Genomic DNA, 23,152 nt, shown 5'->3' with positions numbered 1-23,152 from the left:
TTAAGCCTGAATCTGCTTCCCTGTAACTCTACCTCTTCTATCTATGCTGAACAAGCCTGTACCCTCTTTTATATTTAATTCAATTGACTTTCAAAATAATAGCTTCATTATTATTTTAAATAAAATAAATTTTATTATAATAGTAAATAAAATTATTAGTTTATATGCAATATATATAAGAACGACATCAAAGTTCAGAGGGAAAAAGTCTCTAATAACTGTTGGTAACATTTTGGTAAATGTCTATTTAACATTTTTTGTGGATACAGAAAAATTGCTTTAGTTTCTAAAAATAGTATCATTCTGAAAATATTATTTGGTAATCTGTTTTTTTTTTTTCAATTACTAATACATTGGGAAGCTAACCCCATGATCAATATATTTTTTTTCTATAAAATAATTCTTAAAGACTGTATAAACCAAAAAAGCAAACCCACTGCCATTGAGTCAATTCCAACTCATAGTGACCCACATTGGGTTTCCATAGCTGTAAATCTTTAGGAAGTAGATTGCCCCCATCTTCTTTCTGCAGAGAAGCTGGTGGGTTTGAACTGCTAACCTTGTGGTTAGCAGCCAAATGTCTTACCCACTATGCCACCAGACCTCCCTAAAGACTGTCATGTAGATGAGCCATAATTTACTTAAGTATTCTCCATTCTTGGGTACTTAGCTTACAGTACTTTTAATTTTTCCTATTTTAACTATCACTTGACTGCTAACCAGAAGGCTGGTGGTTCAAACCCACCATCCACTTCTTGGAAGGAAAGTTGGGCAATCTACTTTTGCAGTGATACCGCCTTGGAAACCCAAGGAGGGGTTGCTATGAGTCGGGTCCAACTCGACGGCACATAACAACAACAACATGATTAATATCCATCTTTGTTTATATCCATAATTTTTCCTTAGTATATGTATTCTAAGAAGAAAGATTTTTAAACAAAAAGATATGTGCATTTACTCTAACATTTTACTGTGAAAATTTCTAAGCATATGGAGAAATAAAAGGAATTATACAGTAAATTCCTATACATTTACTCCTCACTTGTCTACATCTCAGGAGCTCTGGTAGCATAGTTCCTAAGGCACTTGACTGCTAACCATAAGGCTGGAGGTTCAAAGCCACCAGCCACTCCTCGGAAGGAAGATGGGGCAATCTACTCCCGTAGTGACACTGCCTCGGAAACCCAAGGAGGAGTCGGCGGCACATAACAACAACAATATCTACTATCTCATTATCTGACATTTCAGATTTACAACATTATTACAAAATCTACTATCTGACTATTTTGCACATTAACAGTGTATATTTGGCAGTAACAAATGCCAAGGTCCAAGGTGAGAGTAATACAGTCCATGATAGTTAAGGTTATGTGCCAACTTGGCTGGACCATGATTCTCAGTGGTTTGGCAGTTATGTAAAAACAATTTGGCAGTTATGCAATGATATAATTTGGCAGTTATATAATGGTATAATTTGGCAGTTATGTAATGGTATAGTTATTTTCCATTTTGTGATCTGATGTGTTCATTCTCCATTTTTGCGTAATGTTGATTTTCACATGGCAACATAGCCTTTGGAACCTAACCACATTGATAAGTGATGAGTGAGTGTATACTTACTACCTAGATACTACAATTGCTAATGTTGCACTGTATTACCTTTAACACATAAATATCTATCACCCATCTTACATTTTGGTGAATATGAGTATTTTTAATGTTTGGAATGCATATTGGCAAACTCTCCCAAAAAGTTTATATGCCTATTTCTCCATACCCCAAATGACAATGTATGTCATCATTGTTTTTAATCGTTGCTAATCTGATAGATTAAAGACTGCACCTCATTTTTTCCCAACTTTGCATTATTTTGATCACTAAGTAGGAATAAGGAGCCCTGGAAACCTGATAGTTAAGTGCTTGGCTGATAACCAAAAGGTTGGCATTTTAAACCCCCCAGCTGCTCTATGGGAGAGAGATATGGTAGTCTGCTTCCTAAAGATTTACAGCTGTGAGGGTAGTTCTGCTCTGTCTTATCGGGTTGCTATGAGTCAGAATCAACCAGGAGGCAATGAGTTTGGTTTGTTTTAGGTAGGAATAAACTATTTTCCCCTGTTCAATACTCATTTGAATTTCTCCTTTTGTTAAATTTTCTACCATGGCTATTGGCTTCTGTTTGGACAGTCATCTTTTTCCTACTGCTTTTTCAAAATCCCTACCTTAAGCATACAACTCCTTTGTCCAATACGTTGCTTATTTTATTGTTTGCTTTTTAAGTTTGTTCGTAATATTTTCTGATAATTAGAATATTTTTCATTTCTAGTACCATTTGCTGAGCACGTATTATACTCCAGGCACTGTATTTGGTGTCAAGCAGTGACAAATGAAACCCAGGTCTGTCCTCAAGGACCCCACACTGTCAGGAGAGGGAGACACAGACAACTCACCATAACACAGCAAGAAAAACATCACAGTGTGGTTCAAGTGATACACAAGGAAGAGAGAGCAAAAGTCAAAATTGCTATGGGAATTTGGGGTGGTGTGGGGCTGTCATCAGACAGCAGTAGACTTTCCAACTGGAACTTGAAGATAAATACATTTGTCATGCAGAAAGGGAACCAGCAGAGCCAAGTTTAGGAAATAATGAGTCTTGCTACTCAGCCTTCTCATGGTCCACTGTCCCACCCTCAGAGTGACCAGGGTCAAGAGTTTTCAAGTTGTGAGTGTTGCAGCTTTAATCCACTTAGTCTATCAGGGCTCAGGGTTAGATTTCATCTGGAGGAAAAGTTCCACTACTTTAAGCAAACAAAGAAATTTTAAAAAGTATTGAAATCAGGAAGAATAACAGTTAAAATGTATTTATGCTACTTGAGTGGGGTGGGGGGTCATGACAGTATCCACTTCCCTTAGAATGTATATTCCCAGACACTTCAGGCCTCAAGCTGCAAGGGAACTTAGTCCCTTGGTCATCTGGTCCAGCATCCCCATTTTAGAGAGACCCAGAGGGGTGAAGTGACTTCTAAGACCCTATAGCTAGTTGTCACAAAGTAGATCCAGAGCTTTCTGTCACTCTACACAGAAGAGGGGCAGTTTCCTGAGAATCATAACTATGACAAGCCCCAGGGCTGTAGAGTTGATATGAAGGCTAAGACCCCAAAGGAAAACCCTGTATCTATCTCCCTGTTGCCCACTCTGGCTGAAATACAGGACGAAGGGGACACAAGAAAGGATGTGGCTCTGGTCTGCAAGAAAGGATGTGGCTCTGGTCTGTAGGCAGACCCAATGAGAAATGTGTTAAAGAGACTCTTCCTCTTCCTACAGGTTCGCTTTTCTCCCCAGAACTTCACCGGCAACATTGCGAAGGCTCTGGACATCCTCCACGCTGAGGTACAGAGCCTGGTCGGCACCAGCTCTGAATAGCTCAGCCACAGCCTCTTTTGTTTTGGGCCCCAAACCTAACCCGGAAGCAGCTCTGACTTCCTGTTGAGACCTCCTGGCAGGTCACCCCTACCTGGACATCAGCCAGTCACAGAATTGATGGGGAGCAGAAAGGGTGGGAGGGATAAAGGAGGTGGATGGGGCCAGACTGATGGCCATACACCAGCAGGAGGAGCAAGCCTCAGACCCATATAAGAGACTAGAGCTGTGCAGCCTGAGTCCTCTCAGGGGACTGATTTTGCCTTTCTTCAGGTTCCTCGGACTTTTGTGAACCTGGTGCTGGTGCTGGAGATCATTGGCCTGAGGGAGCTATACCAGGAGGAGAAAGTCAGCTGTCCAAGACTGATCCTCAAGTGAGATAGAAACTTCTTTACTTGATTCCGAAAGAAATGGCTGTGGGATCCTTAGCAGAAAGTGGCTCTGATCATTTAGAAAACCATAGGGTAGAACATGAGAAGTGCTGAGACCACCCCATTTCCTAACTTCAAAAGGTCTAATGGAGGGGGCATCCCATGTTTTTTGCCACCTCAGGATGGACCTCAGCTGCCTGTTCTCAAAGTGTGCATTTAGAACCCCAACCCTGCTTCTGTTGACCTGGCGGCCCCCTGATACCTTTGAATCCAGAGAGGGAGGAATGGATTCAGCTAGTATAGGCAGGACTCAGAGAGGACCTGCTTTTGAGTATGTCTGGAGCTTCCCTACACCCTCTAGGCAGCTGCTTCCAGCACAGAGGGACCTCTGATTGGTGTGGGTACTCCTGGCTGGGCATTCACAAAGTTGGAGTCACAGTTGTTTTCTAGATGAGTAGGTGGTCAAATCAGAATCAGCCCAGAGGATAGTGTCTTTCCCAGAGAACCCTGGCCTCAGAAGACCCCTGAGGGGTCATCTTCATCCCTCAGCCTTCAGAACCAAACAAAGATGGCTTCTCCTTAATATTACACATCTCTGTCACCCTCAGGAATAAGACATTCTAAGCATGAACATTTCCCCACAGCTTACCTTTCTGCAAGTCCTTCTCTAGACCTTTAGTCTAGGTCCTGGTCCGGTGTCCCAGATTTAGTAAAGCCCTATCCCCATACCCCCAACTGCCTCTGTAGCTCCATACAGGTCTCTACCATAGCCCTGAGCACATCTTATGGTAATTATTCATGAGCCTAACTCCCCACAGCCTGTGAACTCAGTTTCTGGGTCACTGCTAGGGGCTCAGGGGCTGTTTGCTGAACAACTGAATGATTAATTCACAAGGAGAAGATTTGTTCTTGGGAATTATGGAGTTATCTTGGCTGGTCTTCTGAAGATCTATGCCAAAGCTCACCTGGGGGCCCAGGCTACACAGAGCCCCAGGGGAAGGGCTCAGGAGGGGGGAGCAGAGGGCGGACAGCCTGGATGACACGTGCCTATTACCACAGCTGGTGTCCAGCATGCTATTTTCAGCTACTGACTCATACCCTGGCTCCCACTTTCTCTAGTCACTGGGCCACACAGGGGGTTCAGTGTATTCATCCCATCTCAGAGCCACTCACCAAAAAGGTTTATCACTGCCAAGTACTACAGGGCCTTTTAGACCATTCAAACTAAAGTTCCAGGGTAAGCATTTGCCGGGTTTGTTCTCAGAACTGAAAAGACCAAACCACTGAATATCAAAGTGATGGTCACCTGGGCCTTCCACCTCTCTTGTGCCCTGCCCTCCTCTGCTTCTCTGGTGTTCTGTATCTCAGTGGCTGCACTAACCCTGCAATGAGCCATACACACCATTGCCTCATCCCCCAGGACCAAAAGTCTAGATTTGCAAAATGGCCTGCAGTCAGAGTTGCAGACCAGACCAAAGTTTAGTATAGAGGTTAAGAACTCAGGAAGGTCCCTAAGTGGCATAAATAGCTTGTGCTCATCTGCAAACATAAAGGTTGGTGGTTAAAACCCACCCAACAATGCTGAGGAAGAAAAGCCTTGGTGTAAGGACCACAACTAAGAAAGCACATGAGGTTGCGGTGTTGAAATAGACTCAACTGCAGCTAACAACAAGTGCAGAGCCAGGCAGACTTGAGTTCAAGTCCTGGCTTCCACACTTAGCATTCATGTGGCCTTGAGAAAGTTGCTTACCCACTCTGAGTCTCAGTTTACTCATCTGTAAGATGGGGAGAATGACTGTGAAGATTAAATGGGTTAATAACCTAGAGAGCTTTTAGCACAGTGCTTGGCATAGTAAACATTCATTATGTGTTAGCCATTATTATTGTTATTGCTGTGATCATGATTATTATTTAAAAGGAGGTATGCCTCATCTGCAGGAGAGAGCTCTGGTGGCTAACCAGAAGGCTGCTAACCAGAAGGCTGGCTGTTCAAACCCACCAGCCACTCCTCAGAAAGAAGATTGGGCAGTCTATTTCCATAGAGATACCACTTTGGAAACCCAAGGAGTGGATGCTATGAGTCCAATCGACTCAATGGCAGTGAGATTGGTTTGGTTTTGGTTTATGCCTCATCTGCATAGCATTGTCCTCACACAGCCATAAAGTCACTCCTGTAGATATGAGAAGAAATACCTATTTCATTTTCAAGAACAAATCCAGGTCTGGGAAATTTTCTTCAGCATCATCACTACAGTCAACAGGTTAGCCAGGCAAGTCCCCTCATTAACACAGACTCCTCACTGCTCCAAGTTAAAAGACTGCTCCAGGTTAAAAGAGTCTTACGCCAATGTTTCAAGGTCATACGTCGAGAACAGTAATTTTGATGGGTGGGGGTATCTCTGGTTTGGTCTGCAGGTCTCTGTGTCCCTGTGTCCTGAAGTTTGATGATAACTCCACAGAACTTGCCAGCCTCGTCGAAGTGAATAAAAAGTATCAGGTAAGCTGAGACTTACACAGGAACTGCAGTATGATTTTATTGCTCTATTTGGAAAATGAGTAAATGCTTAGGTAATTTTGACCAACTGGATGTGGGGTTACTGCTGACTCAACTGGGCCGATATAGACACCCACAAGGCAGCAGGGGCTGTGGTCAAACATATTCAATTAAAGCTACAGAGACAAGTGACTAAACCACTCACTGAACTCAGGGCCTTGGCCGCTACATGAAAACATGTGTTTCCAGCCGTCCACAGAGAAATGTGCTGTCCTGGGAAGAAATTTCAGAGTGGTTCTGACTAGATCAAAACCGTAACTGCCGCCAGCTGATGGTGTGACTTAGATAAGTAATCTCAGATAGCTCTCTGGGAGTCAGACTCCTGGATGTGAAAAGAAAGGTGAAAAGGAGGTCGAAGCAGTGCCCTCCCAAGGAAGTTGCCCAGATGTTGTGAGGTAACCTGCACAAGGCACCTGGCACACAGAAGATACTTTCCCTCTCCTGTCCCCTCCCCTCCCATGGGAGTGGGTAGCACAGAGAGCACAGCGGGGATAGAAAGTTAGCAGATGGTCTCCAGACATCTTGTGGTGGTTCATTTTAATTGTTTCCTCATCGAATCGTTTACCAGAACAGCTGACTCCCTTAACTATCTTGATTTTGCCCACAGTGATCATTTAGTCACTTGAGAGGACAATGGTAGGCCTTCCAACCCTTCCAGAGTGGCCTGCAAACAGCTTCCAGAGTGAGCCCATCCTTCAAGTTCATGGACACTTTAGAATAGAAGCATTTCCCTGTGGACTTTTTTTGGTGGCAGCCACACTTGTCAGATGTATCAAGGACTCAGAGAAATGAACCTCTGTATATCAATGAACCTCTGTATATTATTCTCTAGGAACTCTGGTAGCATAGTGGCTAAGGCACTTGACTGCTAACCAGAAGGTTGGTGGTTCAAACCCACCAGCCACTCCTCAGAAGGAAGATGGGGCAATTTACTTCCATAGTGATACTGCCTTGGAAACCCAAGGAGGAGTCACTATGAGCCGGGTCTGACTCGACTGCACATAACAACAACAACAACATGTCATTCTATGACACTCCTGCCCAACCCTCTGTCCACCTCTTCTGCCTCCAGCTGTACTTCCTTCTTCCATGAGCAGGCACCTGTGTCTCTGATGAAGCAGTCCATGCCTGCACCAGGAGAGAAAAGGCAGCTGGGGTTATGGCCATGAGAGCACCCATTTCAGTTGGGGTTCTTGGGTGTAAGCACTAAGAGTTTATGCAGTTTCTACCTAACTTCAGCAGAATAATTTATTGGGTGTTCCATAGAATCTCTAGGAGCTCTGGTAGTACAGTGCCTAAGGTATTTGATTGCTAACCAGAAGGCTGGCAGTTCAAACCCATCAGCCACTCCTCAGAAGGAAGGTTGGGCAATCTACTTCTGTAGTGATACCACCTCAAAAACCCAAGGAGGGGTTGCTATGAGTCAGATCCGACTCGAGGGCAGTGAGTTGGTTAGTATACAATCTCTGGAAAGGCTGAAGAAATAGAGTTAGAGCCCAAGCTACTAGGAATCATGGAATTCTAGTGGAATCAAAATAATACCAAAGAACTAGTCCCAGTGAAGACATCATGGACACCTCAGATTGCTGGTCCTGGCCAGCCAGGCCCCCACTGTCGCTGCTGCTTCTAGGAATGAGAGATAGCTGCAACCTTGGCAAAAAAGGAATTTTTGCTGCCCCTCCATCTTTTTATCACCCGCTTCCAACCCCAAAGCCTGAGGCTAAGGCAACAATTGGGAAAGCCTCAGCCCTGTGCCTATTCCTTAGCTGCTAGGGGGCTGGGAAAGCAAGGATTTGTCTTTTTTAGCTTCTATAGTGAGAAGCAATGAGCCCTGATGGTGCAACAGCTAACTGCTCAGCAGCTAACTGAAAAGTTCGTTGTTCAAACTTACCCAGATGCTCTGAAGGAGAGAAGACCTGGCATTCTGCTCCTGTAAAGATTACAGCCCAGAAAACTCTATGGGGCAGCTCTGCTCTATCACATGGGGTCGCTATGAGTCAGAATCAGCTCCATGGCATCTAAGAACAGCATACTAGAAAGCAGGCTCTTCCTCTCATACAGTGGGGTTTTCAAATGTGGGTGCAGATGCTACATAGCCAAAGAGAATAGAAAATAGTCATCAAAGCTGCCTTCACTGGCCTTTCTAGATTGGCCAGCTGTTGCCAGGTCTGATCTTGGTCACCATGGAGACCCTGGTTTAGTGTCTGAGAGATGATCACAGCTCAGCCACATTTGGTCATTGCGCCCTCTCTCAGGATCATCTCATCCCCGGCCTACTGCTAATTCTATGGTTCTCATCACTCTCCCTGGTGATGATCATTACTGTGATCATTTATTACTTACCATGTGCCAGGCACTCAACATACTATTTATTTCAGTTCCCAAAAGGTATGTGGTTCCACCCACTGTGAACCCTGAGTGAGCTCAAAGTAACCAGTAGCATAGGAAGGGGCTTGGTGTTATCCAACATCCTCACAAATGAGGGAACAGAAATCAGAGATGGAAAGCACCTTGCTGGAAGTCACACAGCTTGTTAGTGATATTATACTTCTCTCTCTCTTAAAATCACCTTCTTTCCTTCCCCTATCAAACTTTATGCCTTAGTCAGGTTCTGCAAATGGAGGAGACTGGCTGGAGAGGTCAGACAGAGGTAAGGGGTTTCTGGCATAGAGGCTTTCTTACTGTAGGGTCCTCTGAAGTGACCACACTAATGTTTCAAGGTGCAGGAGCCTGACTTCCCTCTCCAGGCAGGTTCCTGACTGCAAATGGTGGAAACCCTGGTGAGTAGTGAAATGGCAGAGTCTGGCAGGAGTAAGAGCCAGAACTGGGGTAACTGGTCTTCCTGGAACAGAGCCCAAGGGGAAGCTGTGAAGATAACAGGTTCTATTACCCTCCTGGAGAGATCTGAAAAGCTCAAAGAGGCATAAACATATGGACACATGAGAGCACAGTGCTCACACACACACACACACACACACACCATATGCACAAATGATATAAATATGCATTTAATGATGTTGTTGAGTCACCTTTGATTAAGCAGTTTGAGGACAGAAATAAATGTGGATTATTGTATAGTTACCTAGTGCTGTTATAACAGAAATAACACAAGTGGGTGGCTTTAACAAACAGAAATTTATTTTCTCACAATTTAGGACGCTAGAAGTCTGAATTCAGGACACAGGCTATAGGGAAGGCGTTATCTCTCTGTGGGCTCTGGAGGAAAGTCCCCGTCTCTTTTCAGCTTCTTTCCTCGGCGATCATGGTGACCTTCATGTGGTGGGCATCTATCTTCCCCCGTCTCTGCTTGCTTGTTTCCTTGATTAATCTGCTCTTTTTTGTCTTAAAAGAGATTGATTTAAAATGTTCCCTCTACTACTCCTGACTCAATAACATAACAAAGAAAACTCTATTTCTGATGGGATTATAACCTCTGGTATATAGGTTAGGCTTTACAAAACATATTTCGGGGGACAAAATTCAATCCGTAACAATTATCCAGAATGTCACTTAATCAAATAATCCTCCTCACCAACTCTTTGATCAGAATAACTTTAAAAGAGGGCAAGCTGATAGATGTAGGCTTTTCCTTACCTGCCTGTTGGGTTAAATATGTGCAGTTGAAGCAGGAGTTGGGGGCAGGAGTTAAGATAAAGGCCGACCTAAAAAGGTAATTAGGTGGCTCTTGATTAGTTGAGGTTTTGCTGAAGATGAATTTCATCAAAGGTCAGATTCTATTCAATTCTGTGAGAAAGAGAGCACGCAAAGATGGAGCAGATGGGAAGAGCCCACAGAGGTGGAGCAGAACAAGACCACTGTTTTCACTCACAAATTGTCAGAGCCTTGGAGCCCTGCAGCTGCTGCCCTCACCTCCGTACATTCCTCTGTATTCCCGTCGTACATCTGCTCTCTGACCCTGTCCCTTTTCTTCCCTTAGGAGGGGACCTACCAGCTGATTGAGAGTGAGCGATATGACACGAGGGAAGACTTTACAGTGGTTGTGCAACCGTTCTTTCAAAAAGTGAACATGCCAAAGACCCCGGTAAAGAAAGAAGACATTGTGGATAAATGGAATCCACAGAGAGCCCATAGTTATTTCTGAATGTCATTTGTGTCGTCTGACGTCTCCATGATACCACCCCATTTTTCTGCTCTGTGACCAGGAGGGGTTGCCAGACAGCTCTTTCTTTGCTCCTGACTGCTTCCACTTCAGCAGCAAGGCTCACGCCCGTGCAGCCAGCGCCCTGTGGCGAAACATGGTAAGATGACTGAAGTTGGAAAGACTTTGGGAGACCTAGAACCTGTGTGCCTGAAGGTGCCCCCACAGCAGTGATAATAAATCCCATTTCCTTTGACCCTCCCTCCCGGTTCCACCCCGACCTGCACCCTGACCTTCCACTTCCTGCCTCCTCTTCCTCACCCATCATCTTCCTGCTTCTTGGTTTAGTTGCAACCCGTCGACCAGAAGACAGCACAGCACAATTTTGAAAACAAGATCGATGTTACATGTCCAGACCAGGTAGAGTGGAAAGCATGCCCTTGCAGCACATCCATCTAAAGCATCTTCTCCAGGTTCCAGCTCTCTTTAAGGCTCATCAGTTCATTTCATCCCTGATTTTCATCCCACCCCCCTATGCCTCCTCAGAAGGATTGCAGACCAAGTGACCGTGAGGCCCTGGAACATTCCTCACCCTCTCTGTGTTGCATAAGCCCTGGCACAAGTCTGGGCTGGATGCAGCTCTTTCAGGCCAGGGAGGGGAACATGACAGCAACGTCCAGCTCTATTTTGAAGGCTAGATGAAGCAGAAGGAAACCCTGCCTTCATGTAGACACTGCCTCCATAGCAGTATGGGAAGAGTGAGGAACAGAGAGACCTCGAATAATATCTCTTTGGGTAGGAAGCAGTAAGGGGACAAGGAATCAGGATTGGTAAATTGGAAGCCAGAGCTAGGAAGGCAGACATTAACCAGGAAGGCAAAGCGGAACAAGACCCCCACTTTCACTCACAAATTGTTGGATTCTTAGAATGCTGCAGCAGCTTTCCTCATCTCCATACATTCCTCTGTATTCCCAGAGAGGCCCCAGGCCCAACACTGCTAACCACCATGTTGGGGCTTGCGTGCGGCCTGACCCCTCTTTCCTGGGCAGGAAGGAGCCCACACTGGGAAAGAGATCAGTCTGTGGAGTGGGGTCATAGGCTTCATCAGCAGAAAGTGGGATGGTGCTGAGTAGAGAATGGGAGGTGACACAGTTGTCCACGGTCAGCAGGATAGGAACAAAGGGAAGACATGTTCCTGGGGAGCCCCTGCTGGACTCTGGTTGCTAAGAAGGCACCAATGTGTCCTGGAGGGAGCCCACTGTAGTCATCCCTGTCAGCCTGGCAGGAGGGGCCAGGCTTGGGGATGTGGGGCAGGGGAGTCGGAGAGTGTACAGTCCAAGGCCAGTGCTTATTGATGGCTGGTGAGCAGATCAGTGCAGGAAGCAAGCCAACTTTGCTGCTATTGGATCTTCTCCCTCTTCTCACAGGTCTCTCCGTTTCTGGGCACATACAAGAACAATGTACAGGTACTGCATGTGGCTTCCTTTGGACTCTCCAGGGGATGTAGTGGCCAACCCTGGATGGAAATGGCCCAAGAGGGCAGGGTGGGAAAGTGGGCAGTTCCTTATGGGCCAACTGAAGGGGGGTTCTCATTCTTATATAAAGGCCACCCACCTACTATGGCTTAGACTACTGGAGGCAGGGTAGAGGGCAGAGTAAACTCCATTGATAGCAGCCTGGATAGGGGTCCAGCCAGTCAAATCATAGCTTCATCAAAGATATAAATGAAGATAACTATCCTCTTTGTAAAGATGGGCATGTTGGCAAAGAAATAGAGGGCTGATACTGTCAATGCCTTGATTCTTGCATTGGATGATGGACGAGCCAGATCCAACTCCAACCTTGCTGATATTAAAAAAAAAAAAAAAAAAAGAGGAGCCCTGGTAGCTCAGTAGTTAAAGCACTCAGCTGCTAACCAAAAGACGTTTGCAGTTCAAATTCACCAGCCACTCCATGGGAGTAAGATAAAGCAATCTGCTCTGTAAAGATTTATAATCTTGGAAACCCTTTGGGGCAGTTCTACTCTGTCCTATAGGGTTGCTATGAGTCAGAATAGACTCAACAGCAGTGGACTTTTGTTATTTTGAAAATTCAAAATCATCTAGGGAGTTTTCTAAAAATGTCCTTTCTAGGCCCCTTGTTAAGGCTGGGACCCAGGAATCTGTATTTTTTCCAAGATCCCTGGGCAAGTCTGATGCCCAGGTAGCCTCTGTGGTCTCTTTCAACCCTGAAATCCTGGGTTTGATTCTATGCCCTTAGGATCATGGGAGCTGGCTGCTGTGTAGGAATAGAACTCCTTCTGTCTCACCCCCCACCTCAGGTAAGACACCTATGGCACATCAGGGCCCAGGGGCCACTTCACAAGGGCTTACGTGCCAATAAGGAGCTCTGGTGGCAAAGTGCCTAAGGCATTTGTCTGCTACAGAAGGTTGGTGGTTCAAACCCATCAGCTGCTCCATGGAAGGATGATGGAGTAATCTACTTCCATAAAGACTTACCACTTAAGAAACCCAATGGGGGTTGCTATGAGACTCAACTTGAGAGCAATAGGTTTTTTTTTTGTTTTTTGTTTTTTTTTTTTGGTTTTACATGCCAATAAGTTCTTTGATAAGATTTTTAATATGCAAACTATATGATATATTTATAATCTGCACTTGTTTCCTCTCTGGGGTCTGGGGTTGTTGCTGGGACAAGTTCCACTCTGCCCATGGCCATATCATGCCTAGCAGGCTTCCACGAAATCAGGGCCAAAAGCAGTGTGCTGTCCTCCTGCTCTAGCTTGGTACAGGGAGCATGAGCTGGAGCCACTGCAGGAACCCCCTCCTGTTGGTGGCCATGCCCTGTAAAGTGGCCCCACTGAACCCAGAGGTCCCAAGAGGAGGCTAGTTCTGTGAGCCACTTTTGTGGCCCAGGGTCTGCAATCACAGTTCTAGCATGCATGCCTGCCAGCAAGGTCTGGAAAGTCCCCTAGACTCTTCAGTGGAGACTTGATTACTCCTCAGATTCTTGCTGGAAATCTAGAATCCAGCCCTGACTGGCTGTGCACTGGGCCCTGCATTTCACCTCAGATGGTGCAGCGCCCATCTGGCTTATGAGCTCAGGCCACAGCTGGTGTCCCACATGACTGCTAGGCACCAAAGGAGTGGCACTCCATTCTGTCCTCTCTAATGAGGAAAAACTCTTCCATGGCTCCCCTTTCTTTCTCTCTAGTTATCTACCTCCCCAACCTCCCTTTCTCTCTCTTAATTCATCTTCCTGCCTTTTCTTGACCCTCTTCTGCCCTCCATAGGCCCAGGATCAGTTGATTGTTTCTCTCACAGGGAAACTCTGTCCTCATACAACCATAGGCTCCCCAGCACTGTGAATTCTCACTCCTGTATGACCCAAATGCACATGCAGGTCATGTTTCTATTCTTGCTCCAACAAGAAGCAACAGACTCTGACTTCAGCTTCCTCTTGTCTTTCTAGTGCATGCCCTGAGACCCGCAGATATTCAAGTTGTGGCTGCTCTGGGGGATTCTCTGACAGTAAGGACTCTTGACTCTGGTCCTGGTAGGGGTGGCTGTGCTAGGTTCCATGGATGGCAGAAGGCACCATCTGCCTGTTCTGACAGGAAAAATAAGTGAGATGCTAGTGGATGAACAACCTGTCTGAATGGCTTCTAAGGCCTTGCCCACCTCTCCTAGAGTTTATGAGCTGGTCTTCTAGATTGCCTGTGCAACTCAGAAAGGATCTCTTCTATTGCCTTCTTGCTTTATTTCTGTAAGCCAAATTGTTCTTTAAAATACTAGCTTGTAGGTCAGACATAAAAATGGGGAAAATCTAAAGCTAAGCAACATCCCTACAGCGATTAGTCCTTTGCAGATACTGATAAATTCTTAAGAGGGAAGTGCATAAGGATGCACCTCTCCAGCATAGTTGTTTTGTTTTGTTTTTAAGTGTAGTATAAAGTGCTTGATCAAAATTAATAACAGCTAATCCTTTTGGAGGACACTTTCTAGGTACTAGAAACTGTGCTAAGCAATGTGCATGCATTTTCTCTCTTAGTCTCCTTAAAACCCAAAAAGCCCTATAAGGTAGATTCCACAAAAAGCCCTATAAGGTAGATTCCACAGTCCTATTTTATAGATGGGGAGCTCTGGTAGCATAGTGGCTAAGGCACTTGACTGCTAACCAGAAGGCTGGCAGTTCAAATCCACCAGCCACTCCTCGGAAGGAAGGTTGGGCAATCCTACTTCCGTAGAGATACTGCCTCGGAAACCCAAGGAGGGGTCGCTATGAGTCGGCGCCGACTCGACGGCAAATAACAACAACAACAACATTTTATAGATGAGGAAATTGACAATTCAACAGGCCCAGTAATTACCCCCAGGCCTGGGGTTGTCCTCTGTTTAGTAAGAAGGCAGCTGAGACTCAGGCAAGTGAAGAGATTGGCTTGAAGGCTCCTGGTTGGGTAGGAGTATCCACAGGGGTATGCAAACTGCTCTTCAGACTCCAGTATGTGAGTGCGTTGGTAACTTGGTAACTACCTCTTCGGAAGCCCTGCATGTTATCAGCCTCCCTCTTCTCTGACTTGCTGATTTTCTTACGAATTTTGATATGTTTTTAAAGGCTGGCAAGGGAATTGGCTCCAAACCAGATGACCTTCCCGATGTCACCACACAGTATCGGGGACTCTCATACAGGTAATGTTAACTTTGACTCTCTTCTGCACCCCCCACCCTGCCATGCTCAATTGAAGAGATTGGCGGGGAGTGGGGGGAAGCTTATCCTTTGTAAATGCATGAATGCCAAAGAGCAAAGACTAGATCTGGAAGGAGCTTCCAGAAGAAAAACTATATATTTCTGCAAAACATGAAATTTAGTTGCAGTGGGAAGGGATGAGTATTTTGTGGTCGATAATCTTTTTTTTTTTTTTTTTAATTATGCAGAAAAACTAAACCAGGATTCTTACCAGACTCCTGGGTCAACACATCCAACACAAAATGCACCTACAAAGCACCAGATCTCTGAACCATCAGCTGCCCCGTTGCATGGATATGTGTACCTGTCGATGTCCTTACTGCTCTGTTTACTGTCTAGATGTATTTATTTATGTTGTTCTGCACTCACAATTCTGCCTTTACACACACATACACACCTGCTCAGAGAACCTCTGAAACGACTGCACTCTTCAGGAGAAAATAAAGTCACAATCAAGGGGCATTGCTGACCATCAACACAATGCTGGTGGGTGAGGGGAATACATGGAAAGCACAGGCAAATCCTGGTGCTCAATCAGCAAATGCTGTTTAAGAACAAAAGATACTTGAGTACTACAGGAATGTAGAAGAGGGAGTACCCAGCCAGATCAGCAGAAACGGAAGGCTTCACAAACAAGGTGGCATCCGGGTTATGTCTTGAAAGACTTGCGAGTAAAAGCTCAAAACTCACTGCCATTGAGTCATTTCTGACTCATAGTGACCCCTTCTTGGGTTTCCAAGTGTTATCTCTATGGAAGGAGATTGCCCAGTCTTCCTTCTGAGGAGTGGCTGGTGAGTTTGAACCCCAAGCCTTCTGGTTAGCAGTCAAATGCCTTAGGCACTATGCCACTAGAGCTCCTAGACTAGTGATTGTTGTTGTTGTTGTTGTTATGTGCCGTCGAGTCGGCCCCGACTCATAGCGACCCCTCCTTGGGTTTCCGAGGCAGTATCACTATGGAAGTAGGATTGCCCAACCTTCCTTCCAAGGAGTGGCTGGTGGGTTTGAACCGCCAGCCTTCTGGTTAGCAGTCGAGTGATTTAGCCACTAGTGATTAGATAGGTGGAAAGAATAAGAAGGCATTCCAGACAGAAGTGGAAAAGCTCAGGATGTGTGAGGGGTGGGGAGTGAGGGGTTGGTATTCTTGAGTTTCTTTCTTTCCTAATAAAGTTCATGTTTATGTATGCCTCAAAGTAATTGATGGTTGGCTCCCAATCCATTTGTTACCTAGGAAAACAACTAGAAGAAAGCCAACCACAAGAGGGCACAGTGATAACAAGAGGTTGCACACTTGCCACCTCCCTTTTCTTCAAAATGAATTCAAATAAAATAATATTCCCCCAAGAAATGAAAGGGAGCAGCATGGATGATAATCAGGACTGTGATAGTTCTCAAGCCAAACCCAAAGAAAGTCACATAGAGGAAGGTTTGCTTGGCAGGAATGTGGTGACATCACTCAGCCTGTAGCAATCAGAGAGTCCAGGAGGTCCTTAGCATGAGGTCATCATCCCTCTGAGAGCTGAGGTAAATGTCTTATCCAGCCTCCACAGTCCCCCAAGTTTCTGGGTTTCCTCTGCCAAGTAGGTGGTCTCTAACAGGCTGCCCTGTAACAAAACAGAGCCTCCCTCCCAACCACTCCAGCCCAAACGTTAATGAGGCTGCAAGAAAAAAGAAAAATTAGAGGAAAAGAAAGAAACCAGAGCCTATTACAACTTAAAGAAATATGAGGTTGCATGGCAGCTGCACTTAATCTTAGGAAACAAAAGCAATGACCTCACATCATAGTGTGGGAAATAGAAAAGAAAGTAGACAAAGTATACAACAGATGACTGATAAGCTACAGATGGTGGCACCGTCTAGGGAAGTGAGATCTGCCCAACTTCACACATAGTCCAAATAGATGGGTTCCTGGGATCTGGGTACAAACAGGCATTCTTCAGCTAAAAGTTTCTGCAGCAACTGGAAATTCCAATTGTTCTGTTTCCTCCTATAAATAACATTAAGGCTTAATGTTTGAATCTTCTGGTTCTAACTCCAAAGCCTACTATTCAATAGCTACTGTCCCTTTAAACATGTTATTTGTCCTCAGTATTACAAATACCTGTCCCAAGATCTACACGTGTTAAGGATGAATGCTCTAGGTCAACATCTGAGCAGCATTTTGACACTCGGTAGAATATGTAGATTAACATTTCCCAAAGTGTGTTCCTTGGAATACAAGCCCCATCCATGTTCCTTTGTATTTGTTTGGGAAACACCGCCAATTATTCCTCCCTGGGGAATTCACAATGGACATTAACCCTATAAATGCTCCAAGAAGCCCTGCAATTAAGAAATCTATTTAAATTTATTTAATGCAGTTCCCTTTAATTCCAGAACTCTTTATTTTTGCATAACACCTATTAGCATCCTCTGGGAAATAGCTGTGTGATAGATTCATCTGAGAAGAGACATTTTCTAAAGCCATTAAAGCTTCTAGATTGGAAAGACCAGGCAATTAATGACTCCAGGTAAAAGAATGGTATTAAGAATGGTATTTGAGCTGCTTCTCTCAAGAGTTGGACAAAGGAGAATTCTTGGGGGATTGAGGAGCTTGGGGGCAGAATTTGCAGAGGGTGGTTTGGTTGTGAATATTTCCAAGGCTCCTTGTTCTGGGCCTAGTCCAGGGAAGGTCCCAGCTTCACTAAGTTAATCCTGTGGCAGATCTTTAGACCATTCCTTTTCTTCCACTGAAACAAGTTTGCTTGTTTGAGGCCATTCAAAGACCAAAATAAAATTTACTTACCGAAAAAAAAAAAATGCCTTTCTTTGTCTTTTAATTAGTTCAATTTCACATTACTGAACCTTCTTCAACATACGTTTTTAGCATATCTATTGAGAAATGTGTCTCTGTGCACAAACAAAGCCCAGCCATTGAGCTCATAATGTGATATAAATCCCATCAATCTGAAGGGTCTAGTGTAGACTAGCTGTTTGGTTTGGTTTTCTTTCACGGTTCTGATCAAAATAAGGGCTTAAATAATTTTGCTCCTCTATACTTATTTGTTATATGCTGAGCAAATAATCTGAGAAGCTGGACTATATGAAGAAAAGCGTGGTATCAGGATTGGAGGAAGAATCATTAATAACCTGAGATATGCAGATGATACAACTTTGCTTGCTGAAAGTGAGGATGACTTAAGGCATCTACTGATGAAGGTGGAAGAACACAGTCTGCAGTATGGATTACGTCTCAATATAAAGAAAACAAAAATCTTCACAACTGGACCAATGAGCAGCATCACAATAAATGGAGAGAAGATTGAGGTTGTCAAAGAATTCACATTGCTTGGTTCTAAAATAGATGCCAATGGAAGCAGCAGTCAGGACATTAGACGACGTGTAGCATTGGGAAAGTCAACTGCGAAGGAACTGTATCAAGTGTTGAGGAGCAAGGATATCTCCTTGAGGACTAAGGTGCGCCTGACACAAGCCATGATATTTCCAATCACCTCATATGCATGTGAGAGCTGGACAATGAATAAGGAAGACTGAAGAAGAGTTGATGCTTTTGAGTTGTGGTGCTGGCGAAGAATGCTGAAAGTACCGTGGACTGCTAAAAGACCTAACAGATCTGTTCTGGAGGAAGTGCAGCCAGAATGCTCCTTGGAAGCAAGAATGGCCAGACTTCATCTCACCTATTTTGGTCATGTTGTAAGAAGGACCCTGGAGAAGGATGTCATGCTTGGTAGGGTGGAGGGTCGACGAAAGAGGGGGAGGCCTTCAACGAGATGGATTGACATGGTGGCTGCGATGATGGGCTCAAGTATAGCAGGGATTGTGGGGCTGGCGCGGGATCGGGCAGTGTTTCGTTCTGCTGTGCATGGGGTCACTATGAGTCGGAAACGACTCGACGGCACTTAACAACAACAACAACAACAACATACTTATTTGTAGGAGCTCTGGTAGCATAGTGCCTAAGGCACTTGACTGCTCACCAGAAGGCTGGCGGTTCAAACCCACCAGCCACTCCTCGGAAGGAAGGTTGGGCAATCCTACTTCCATAGTGATACTGCCTCGAAAACCCAAGGAGGGGTCGCTATGAGTTGGGGCCGACTCGACGGCAAACAACAACAACAACATACTTATTTGTATAATCCTCTCACTTCTCCCCCAAATTTTCTCTTTAAATGAGATTAGAGAAAGATTTTTGGCAACATTTTGGTCTTAATCTACCATCATGCTGGTTTTAGAACAAAAATGCCTTTAGACAAGAAATTGCAATAGAAAGTACTTGATGTGTATGTGTTTATGTATGTCTATGTTAATTGAAGAGAAAAAGGTAATAGAGTTCAAATACAGTGATTAAAGGAGGCATATGGATTTGTAATTTCCTCTCCAGTGTAAAATATTCTGATTAAGTGCCTTTAGTCCAGAGAAGAAGGATCAGGAAGTGGATAAAGCGGCAGCTTCGTGCAAAGCTGGAGAAGAATTGGAAGCTCAAACAAATGAACAGGAACTAGCCAAAATATATTTAGGCACTTTCTGGGAAGTTGTGGAGAGTGAAGGAGGAGAGCAGTGCTTACTGGAGCGTCTTCCTCTCCATCACCTGGGGCCTGTTTGCTTAGTCTCTGACTTAAGCCCTTGACCATCCTGGTATGAGATATAGTCAACTTCGTTCCAAACGTTCCTTGACTGAAGGACAACCCTGGCTCTGACTGATGGCCTGCCCTTTGAGTAGTCCCTGCTGGGGGGCTAGATGTCAAGGCTGTGTTTGAAAAATCTAAGGGCCTGGAAAAACATGCTTGGATTGAGGAGGGAGGCATAGAAGAAAAATATGTATAAATACATTATGTCCTGAATATTGGAATTTATTATAATATTTCTTTCCCTACCTCTGCATGACAAACAATTCCAATGCATGAAAAGAAATGAAATCTTTACAGTATGTCTGGAGGTTAGATTGGAGGACCATAAAACTTGATTAGATTAGATGAAATGAGATTGGGCAGTGAAAGGCCATTTCCTGAACTTTCCAGTGGAGTTGCACTGGACAGAGGAGAAGCTTACCCATTTTTTAAAGGTTTCCAGCTCAAGCTGGTTTGTAGTCCTAGCAAGGTAATTGATTCCTATGCACCTCGGTTTCCTACTTTGTAAGTTGAAGATGTCATATGATTGGGGGATAAACCAATGGGGAGCTTCTAGTTCAGGGCTAGGCAGCTGGGACATATTCAGCTAGGGGCTCTCCCTCCTGATACTGTGGACAAATCCTGGATTTGGGGGAGGGGGACTCAATCTGTACATGAATTTACATTTTTCTCAGGATTCCTCAAAACAAAGAGAGAGATCTGGCACATCTTCTTGTCATGGCACTAAGAAAGATGGGGCCACTTTTTGTACAAAGAATATATTGATTCAATCTCCCTCTCTCATTCTCTCTTTCTGCCTCATTCTCTCTCACTCTCTGCCTTGCTCACTCACTACAGTTCAGGAGGGGATGGCTACCTGAAGAATGTGACCACATTACCTAGTAAGTAACCAAAGGGTCTTGAGTATATCCACTGGTTCTATTTCTCCTCTAGGCTTCCTGAGTGTCCCTCCCAGCTAAGAAAGGAGCAAGTAGCATCTCTCTCATGAGCTGACATTGAAGCAGGAAGAGTGGCCTGTAGACAGCCAGTCTTGTGCAGGGGGTGGTGTGTGGAATAAATGCTGGATTTTAAACCAGGAGACCCAGGTTGAAGCTCTGGCCCTTCACCATGTTTCCCCAATGACTAGGGCAAGAGACCTGATATTCTGAGCCTTAAGTTCCTTCAACTGTAAAAGCTTTCCTCAGCTCACCCAGGGAATTGCTGAGACAAATAAGGTAGGATTGACTGCACTGTGAATTGCAAAGTGTGAGGGAAAAAAAAGAAGGGGTGGATTCTTGCTGCCTTGGCCCAAGTGGCCTCTGTGTAGCCTATCCTCATCCTCTGTATAGCTAGCTCCATTTCCCTACCTGCCTCTCCTGTCCAGCACCACCCCAAGCTGCATGAGGATGAGAGCACAGCCCACTTTGGGACCTTGGACCCCACAGGACCAGAGAAGATACCCTGGACTTCTAGCCTGAGCTCTCTGTGGTCGCTTCACTCCCCTTCTCTTCCAGATATCCTTCGGAAATTTAACAGAAACCTCACAGGCTATGCAGTGGGCACGGGTGAAGCCGATGACACAAATGCATTCCTCAATCAGGCTGTTCCTGGAGCAAAGGCTGAGTATGTTTGGGTGGGGGTGGGGGGGCTCTGGGATGGGCACATGTCCCCCCTGTAAGATAATTAAACTGATCTCTGTATGCAAAGGGATGTTTATTCATCAACAGGAACAACTTGAGAGGATCTGGGACTACTCTTACCTGGCTACCCCTATGACTAAGATGGGAGCTAGAGAGACTCTGGCCAGCCATGGAAAAGAGGAAGGCCCTTAGAGCCTAAACTCCTAGCCTTTCTTTCACATGCAATATGATCTAGTAATTGGGCTCACTAAGCAACCTTATCTAATTTTTAAAAATTATCATGGCATAACAATGCTAGAGTGATCTACTCTCCCCAGAGCCTCACAGGTGGCAATTCCCCCAAAACGTCAACAAGGCCAACCAAAATGGATGGGCTGTTCAGAATCTTCAGCCTTAGAGGACTCAGGAGCAGCTTGTCCTGTCCTTCACCCTGTGATGGAACTTACCAATGAATCTAGTAGAGAAGAATGGAAGAACTATCCAGTCTCCCTAGACAACCTCCAGTGGGGGATCCTCACCCTGCTCCATGAGGCACCCCATCTGAGTCTTTTTGCTCTGTCACATACCATTTCTTGCTCAGACCTACATCCTTCTAGTCAACAGGCATGACCCCAGACCTGCTCACTTTGCCTGGGAAGACTCCTCTGGATAATATAAACAGTGGAGGACAGATAAGCCTACCACCATATCCCCAAGATCACTGTGCTGTGGATCTATCGTGCCCCAGGCCTATAACGGGGCCTGAGCTGGCAGGGAATTGAGTACCTGAGATATATTCCTTCCAGGGGTATAAACCCAGGCATGTGTACAGTGTATATCTATATCCCCGCTCTTTCTATAAGAAGTATTTAGATAAGTTTATGAAAATTAACATATATATAAGAGAGAAAAACCACACCATTAGGGGAAAAAAAGAAGCAACTCTGTCAATCTGAGTGCTTTTATTTACTGTCCTTGAGCATCAGACTCTGAGCCTCCTGGTAGCCAAGGTAAAAACAAACAAACAAACAAAAAAAGCATGTTAAAACTTTCATAGGTCTGCTTTGAGGATACATACAAATCTTTCAAAAGAGACTAATGGTTTCTTGACATGGAATCCTAAAAGAAATTGTGCACATGGAGTCCTAGAAAGACCATGAACAGCAAGCATAAGTGGAACACCCTTGATTGTACCTGTAGAACAAGCACACAATTGGCTTTTCAGATGGTTATTTGTTGCAATAACTCTCCAGAGAAGGCAAGCACCAGCATGTGGTTCCTTTTCATCTCTGAGCCTCAGGGTCTCTGCAGCTCATGCAGCAGAGATGGGGCCTGGAAGCCTCCACTTCAGGTCTTGGGTGGAAAAATCTGGGCACAGTGGCTCCTCAACAAAGGCACTACTTTCCTCTCCTTCTCAGGGAACTTGTGCACCAAGTCCATACTCTGGTACAGAGGATGAAAGAGGACCATGTGAGTCAGATTTATGTTTGTTGATAAAATGAATTTTCTAACCCATTAGGCTTGTCCCCAAATGGAATGGTCTGCCGTGAGAAGCTGTGAGCTCACTCACTAGAGACAGCCAAGCACAGGGTGGACAGCCCCCAGTCAGAGGCTTTCTGGAAGAGACTGTCACTGGGGGGAGGTTTGTTGCTGGACACAGTGACCTTGAATGTCCCTCCTGATACTAAGATTCTGTGGTCTATAAATAAACCTCTAAAATTCCTTCAACTCTGAGGTTCTGATTC

General features: G+C 44.9%; 1 protein-coding gene across 1 annotated transcript in view; it reads left to right on the top strand.

Annotated features, from left to right (window-relative positions):
• PLB1 (phospholipase B1) overlaps positions 1-23,152 on the top strand; it is a 190,386-nt gene that overhangs the window by 98,854 nt on the left and 68,380 nt on the right. The window contains 13 exon segments of the mRNA XM_007938897.2: positions 3,322-3,387; positions 3,691-3,791; positions 6,204-6,285; positions 10,280-10,384; positions 10,506-10,601; positions 10,790-10,861; positions 11,869-11,907; positions 12,701-12,761; positions 13,910-13,968; positions 15,053-15,126; positions 20,647-20,690; positions 21,303-21,411; positions 22,826-22,877. Coding sequence (XP_007937088.2) covers positions 3,322-3,387; positions 3,691-3,791; positions 6,204-6,285; positions 10,280-10,384; positions 10,506-10,601; positions 10,790-10,861; positions 11,869-11,907; positions 12,701-12,761; positions 13,910-13,968; positions 15,053-15,126; positions 20,647-20,690; positions 21,303-21,411; positions 22,826-22,877 — 960 coding nt within the window.

Source organism: Orycteropus afer, unplaced genomic scaffold, assembly GCF_000298275.1.
Source record: "Orycteropus afer afer isolate SDZICR_OR568_19922 unplaced genomic scaffold, OryAfe1.0 scaffold00054, whole genome shotgun sequence".
Classification (NCBI taxonomy): domain Eukaryota; kingdom Metazoa; phylum Chordata; class Mammalia; order Tubulidentata; family Orycteropodidae; genus Orycteropus; species Orycteropus afer.
The sequence above is the reverse complement of the archived record's forward strand: the minus strand, read 5'-3'. Positions and strand labels throughout refer to the sequence as shown.